The sequence below is a fragment of the Falco punctatus genome (genome assembly GCF_963210335.1).
Source record: "Falco punctatus genome assembly, chromosome: 14".
NCBI lineage: Eukaryota > Metazoa > Chordata > Aves > Falconiformes > Falconidae > Falco > Falco punctatus.
The window spans coordinates 3,519,032-3,525,253 of record NC_137594.1 but is presented as its reverse complement, the minus strand read 5'-3'; the positions used below and the strand labels follow the sequence as shown (position 1 = coordinate 3,525,253).

The 6,222-nt window shown below is 52.0% G+C and overlaps 1 protein-coding gene across 2 annotated transcripts; it reads right to left on the bottom strand.

The window, feature by feature from the left end:
- Nucleotides 1-2,181: 2,181 nt before the first annotated feature.
- On the bottom strand, nt 2,182-6,151 carry COX4I1 (cytochrome c oxidase subunit 4I1). 2 transcript variants are annotated; one of them, XM_080410785.1, is made up of 5 exons: nt 6,091-6,151; nt 5,165-5,244; nt 4,434-4,601; nt 3,198-3,329; nt 2,182-2,448 (listed from the first exon to the last, which is right to left on the bottom strand). In XM_080410785.1, exons 2-5 carry the CDS (start codon nt 5,241-5,243, stop codon nt 2,312-2,314), a joined length of 516 nt encoding a protein of 171 aa, XP_080266911.1. In that variant the 5' UTR covers nt 5,244; nt 6,091-6,151; the 3' UTR covers nt 2,182-2,311. The 2 variants fall into 2 exon arrangements, with proteins under 2 accessions (XP_080266911.1, XP_080266912.1); XM_080410786.1 differs by lacking the exon at nt 6,091-6,151 and adding an exon at nt 5,750-5,774.
- Between the last annotated feature and the right edge of the window lie 71 nt (nt 6,152-6,222).

The following is a 6,222-nucleotide window of genomic DNA, read 5'->3' as shown; positions in this document are numbered from 1 at the left end:
GCTACAGGCTGGTACAAGCCCTGCACTCAGCAGGATTTCTCTCCTGCTCATGCTAATTCCTCCCAGTCACAGGAATGAGAGCAGAATTCAGAATAAGGCACTTTACCTCAAAAACCAGAGCATGGCACGAGTGTTGTGCAGCTAAAGGAGCACTGAGGATAAGCCCATCTCTTCCCCTCTCCAGGAAGGGAAATAAGAGGAGCTGTAAAGCAGTCCTGCAGTTCCAACACGTGCTTCAAAACACCATTTTTCAGAGCAGATACACCTAGCGGCTCACCAGCCCCCTCCCAGATCAGCACCATCAGCCTGCCAGAGGCACGACCTATGCGAAGGGCAGAGAAAAGCAAACTCTGAGCACAGGGAAGACCATGCAGCCATCACCAGCCTGCAATTCTGTCAGCCTTGTAACGTTCTTGAGATTGAGACTGGCTTCTGCTCATCCTTGGACTGAGAGCAGCCCTGAGGAGAAAGGCTGGGGGGTGGTGGGGGGTGAGAAGCTCAACACGACCTGGCAATGTGTGTTTGCAGCCTAGAAAACCAGCTGTGCCCTGGGCTGCATCCCAAGCAGCGGGGCCAGCGGGTCGAGGGAGGGGATTGTCCCCCTCTATTCTGCTCTGCTGACACCCCCACACACACACACAGTGCTGCATCGAGCTCTGGGGTCCCCAACATCAGGACATGGAGCTGCTGGAGCGAGCCCAGGGGAGGCCACGAAGATGATCCGAGGGCTGGAGCACCGCTCCCCTGGAGACGGGCTGGGAGAGCTGGGCTGGTTCAGCCCGGGGAAGAGGAGGCTCCGGGGAGACCTTAGAGCAGCTTCCAGCACCTACAGGGGCCGTCAGGAAACCTGGGGAGGGGCTTTGTACAAGGGCCTGTGGTGACAGGACAAGGGGGGTGGCTTTGAGCTGGAAGAGGGTGGATTTAGATTAGAGATGAGGAAGAAATTCTTCCCCGTGAGGGCAGCGAGGCGCTGGCCCAGGCTGCCCGGAGCAGCTGTGGGTGCCCCATCCCTGGCAGTGTCCCAGGCCAGGCTGGACGGGGCTGGGGGCAGCCTGGGCTATGGCAGGTTTCCCTGCCCCTGGTGGGGGGGAGTGGAACTGGGGGGCTTTAGGGTCCCTTCCAACCCGAACTGTTCTGTGATCCCTCTCAGCACCTCAGAGACAAATACTTTACCCAAGGGACCTTTCAGATGCCAGAAGAGCAGGACACCGCTTAACTCCCACCTTAAAAACCTTCCCCCAGTTTCTCTGGCTGGAAGGCAAAGGCTGGCCAGCCCCCAGCACAGCAGGCCACAAGTGGCCAAGATGCACCCCTGCACCCACCCCACTCCCCGCCTCCAGTCTTTCCATCACTGCTAAACACTTGCATGGATTTAAAACCACGACAGTCCTGTAACCAGGAAAAAGAGCAAATGGAAGTTGAAGCTTGCTTTCATCTTCAGAGGGGCATTTTTAAACCTCAGACAGAAGTTTGCCTACAGAAAGCCTAGGGGACACATACCAGATTAGCCGAAGGGAGAAATTCAGCAGCTGCAGGCAAAGCAAAGGCACCAGCTTTCTCAGCTCAAGCCCTGAAAACATTAAGCCATGAACCAGAACTTGCTCAGACCACTGCATTTAATAAAAGCTCTGAGATGCTCCCACTAAACGTAGCATTTCTTTCCCTCTCTCAGCTGCAGTAATCTCCTCTGGACACCATCACCTCACCCAAGAGGCAAGGCATGAAATGAGCTTTGGGGTTTCAGCTAAACCTATTGTGGTCTGAACTAGATCTAGTAATTCTCTGTTCCTCGCTCCAGTCTGCACAGGATGCTGGAGCGAGGTCTGCAGCTCACCCACACGGTTGAGAACATGTTCTCTTTATAAGGGCAGACAGACGGAGCAGCGTGGATTTCCACCACACAACCTGCTCAGTTTGACTCGCACCGCTGCCTTTTGGAGCACGACATGCTATTTTTGGAGTGCTTACAGGCCACTGAGCCTCTGCAGGAGCTGGGATCTGCTTATGTTACATGTAGCTCAGACCTCTACACCGTGGGACTCCTGGCTGTGCCCCAGAAACACTCCCTCCAATGGCTTATGGACCAACCAGGACAAGACTATCTAAGGAAAGCCCTACTCCTCAACCTGCAATACAGTTTACCATCACAACAAATGCATTCCAAGACCAACAAAAGGAAACTTTCAAGTTAACCAGACATTTATTAGCATCTATGTAGGTGGAGAGGTTGTTCCAGTACATAAGCAACGAGGTCACATACAGGTGATGGAATCATTTCATATTCAAGCAGGGCAGGTTCCACTGAGTTGCTTCATTTCTTCCATTCGTTCTTCTCAAAATCCCACTGGGAACTGATGCCCTCCACAGGATTGACCCGCATGTCCAACATTCTCTTCGTCTGCGCTGACAGCCACTCGTCAGAAAAGGTGTGCGGAATAGGGCCATACACTGCAATTCAAAAGCAGGCGGAATTACATCGTGATACAAAACAAGCAACTTGGGAACTGAGGCGCAAGTTTCACCAATGAAAAGCTTTTCGTCCCAAAGCCACCAGCGCCGATCATGTGCATGCCATCATCTGCTCCAACCTACGCTCCCTACACCCAATTTCTGAAGCATTCAGCTCACACCAGGTTCCCGCTAGCCCTTTCGTTTATCGGCAAAGGCTCGTACCAAAACAACAGCCTTTGCCTGCTTTTGCCACAAGTAGACGAAGCCTCCCGACGGAGAGCAGCTCATTTAGCTGCACGCTCTGCCTTACAGCAGCTGGAGGGCTCCCTCGAGGTAGGATCGTTTGCTGGGAAGGAAGCCAAACATGGCAGAAACCCAACTGTTTACTACCAAGCTTTTACGACAGCAGGTTTCACAGAGATGGGAGGCTCTGGGATCAGTAGTATCACCACTCTTCCCCCTCCTTTTCCTCTCCTCCCACCAAAGCTCTCTCCACCACCTTCACCTCTCTATGACTCAGCTTCATGAATATTTACATTATATACCTGCTGACTGCCGTTAAGTTACAACTCCAGAATTGAGTTTTCAGAGACGAACAAACAGCAACTGCCAGAAGGCCACTGGAATGGCTGTTTGATACACCACTGACCCCACAGAGCAGTTTACAGAGAATTCTCTCCTTTCCAATCAGGTATCAATGATCTTGCTCTCCATTTGAGAGTTAGCATTGTACGGCATTTACTTACTAAAATGTTTCTGCCAAAGGAGGATGAGCCCAGTTACACCAAGAAAGAACAGTACTCCACCGAGGACGGTCTTCCACTCGTTTGTTCCTCTGTTCATTTCTGCGTAGCTCTCGTTAAATTTGATACGATACACTGCAAAAAAGCATCAAATAATTTCTTTGACTTTTCCTGCGACTTGCAGGCAACACACCTCTCTCCAGAGGGACATGACCGAAGCCTAAAGCTGATCAAAGGGGAAAGGGTGTTAGAAGAGCTTCTGAATTAGGTGGCCTCTCCCATGCCAAGACCAAGGCACTTGTGCCAAAGTAAATGAGCTGTGTTTCACCATCCCCACATGTATTTCACCCCCCACCAGGTCAGCGTTAGTCTCCATTTCATAGATTATTGTGAAGTTGTGCAAAAGTTGCCTTAGAGGCCTGACAGAAGGTGAATACTGAGCTCTACTTCCCTCCCTCCAATTCCCAGTACAGTTATTGACCACAAAGCTTCCTACCACAAGTAATTTCAACAGGAACACCTGCATCTCAAAGGGTTTCTCTCAGCTTTGCCACTAAGGTCCACAAGCTTTTGAACTTCATGCTTATGAACGTTTGAGCAGTCCCCAGAAGATTTTTAAACCTTCTCACTTTGACACAGGTGGACACAGCACTGCTCACATATCAGGTTCTCACTTACATACCATAACAGCAGCTAGAAAAGATGATGCAGTTTTATTTGTAAGTCAGAACACCTGCTTGGCACTTTAATTAGCTGAAATTTGGTAATGGTAAGGTCAGCAGTCATTAACATTCAAATACACAAGGTTCATTTTACTCAGCTAGACTAACAACTGCATATTGTTGTAATAAAGATTATTTTCTGGCTTGTTGAAAGCAGAAGGGAATCAAGAAATAAATATAATTATCTGATTTCTGGAAGAGGGAAAAATTACCAAACTTGACTTCAGGTACATAACAGACACCACAGCAGCCACTTCAAACTTTTTGAAACCCCACCAAGGATCCCAGGAACACAAACCACTGATCTCTGCACAGGAAGCTCCATCGTAATTAACAAAGCTCCTTCATGGCTCATGGCTCTGCTTGCAGAGCCATTGGAAAGAGCAGGGTTTAACAGCTGCCCTAGCAGGCACTGTCTGTGGTGATCTCTCTAGTAAAAGGTGTCAATAATGAACACGCAACAGATCAGAACACGTTGTTGCTAGCTGTAAGGTTACTTAAAGCCCTGGGTACCTACATTCAACTTTCTCATCGACGGACAGAGCAGTCCAAGATGCCTTTTCCTTCTCTTTCAGCGCCTTCTGCTGAGCAGAGAGATCCCTTACAAAGGCCACTTCAGGGAGGGGAACGTCACGACGGTCGACATAGGCTGGGAGACTGAAATCCTCTGCTTTGACAACACCAGCTGCACATGGGAACAGAAGAGACACCCAGTCAAGCTTCTGAGTCCTGCGCAAACATGTCTCACTGGTTACAATACAAAAAATAAAACAGCTCAGTCAAAACGGTGATGACAGTTAAGGAATACAGGAGGGAAAAGGCTTGCAGATGAAGCATTTAAAATGGGTGCTATTTTAAAAGCATAATAAAGCAGAAAGGGGATTGCCATAAAAGGTAATAGCCAAAACTACTTCATTAATGTCTCAGTCATCTCCGTTTCTAGCTGTCACACTGATCGCCTCCCCTACCAAATATTGAAAAGCCCTGTTTTTCCACTCTAGTTTCTGCCTGGCCCTCGGCTCCTGCTGCCTCCCCAGCAGCAGTCAGCCCTGCCTGCATCTCTGCAATGCCATCTGCTGGCACAGCCCTGCTCAGATCTCCTGTCACCAGGCAAAGCACCAGCCTCACCAGCCCCCATCTATCCCATTTCTTTCCTTACCCAAGCCCCAGCAGCAGCTTTTTGTGTTCTTCTGTTAAAGTGGGTATTTTTATCACCCTTACTAAAACACCAAAGCAGTTGCCACCTACCATGTCCATGCGCTCTCACGCAGATGGAGGTGGAAATGGCTCTCTTCCCAATGAGGCTGAATGCCCTGGCAGCCAACATCCTGTCGGCACAAAACAGCAGCAGGTAAGTCAGTGTCAGGTGAAGACATCAAACACACAAAGGTGAAATAATACTATTTTCCACTAATCAGTAAAAAAGAAAAACCAGTCTAGAGGTTTCTGGTCCCTTCTTCGAAGGGCAGCACATCACACCAAACCGCTCTGGGCTTTTCTAGGACATTCCCCCATTACAGCGACCTGGATCAGCCTTTCTCTCCCTGCTTTCTCCCACAGCCTCCTACATTTGAGCTCAAAGGCATTCCCTTGTTCAAGTCAGTCCAAGTCAGGTGCAAGCCGGGAGCCCCAAGCAAGCCGAGTCCAAACACGTCTCACATCCAGTAAGGAAACACCTCAGCAGCAAACAACACTGCCATCTCCGAGGGCAGGGCAGGGCAGACACCTAACGGTTTCTCCCACAGACTCAGATGCCCATGCAAGGCTCGCCGGGAGCAGCGCCCCCGCTCCAGGATCCGGGTTTCTCATGGTCCCCTAATCCCAGCCACGAACCTCCACGCGAGGTGAGCGCGGAGCCCACGGCTGACCTTGGCGCAGGGAGGCGCTTCCCCCACGGTGTCACCCACGGCGGTGACGCCTCCCACCCGCCCGACACGACGTAACACCGCCGATACGACGCCGCTGCAACACGGCACAGCGCTGAGGCCCCTTCAAGGGGAGGGGAAGGCCGCAGCTCTCCCCCCTCATCACCCCCCCCGGCCCGGGCTGCCCTGGCCGCCCGCCGCCCCCCGGGGCGGGTGGAGGAGACGGGGAGGGCTCGCCCTGTAAGCGGCGGGGAGAGAGCAGCCCCCGTACCCCGCTCCCAGCCCCGCTGCCCGCCGCGGCCCTACGACCTGGCGACCGTCCTCTACGCCGGGCTGCGACCGGAAGGAGCTGCCGAGCGGAAGCGCGGTGCACGCCGGGAGGCGCGGGCGAGAGAGAAGCCGCAAAGGAGCGGCCCCCGCCCAACAGGCTGACGGGATGCG

Coding starts and splice junctions, on each gene's coding strand:
- COX4I1 (XM_080410785.1), bottom strand. CDS start 5,243: ATGTTGGCTGCCAGGGCATTCAGCCTCATTGGGAAGAGAGCCATTTCC. Junction 4,602..5,164: donor CGTGAGAGCGCATGGACATG/GTAGGTGGCAAC, acceptor TCCCATGTGCAG/CTGGTGTTGTCAAAGCAGAG. Junction 3,330..4,433: donor CGTCGATGAGAAAGTTGAAT/GTAGGTACCCAG, acceptor GCTTTTTTGCAG/TGTATCGTATCAAATTTAAC.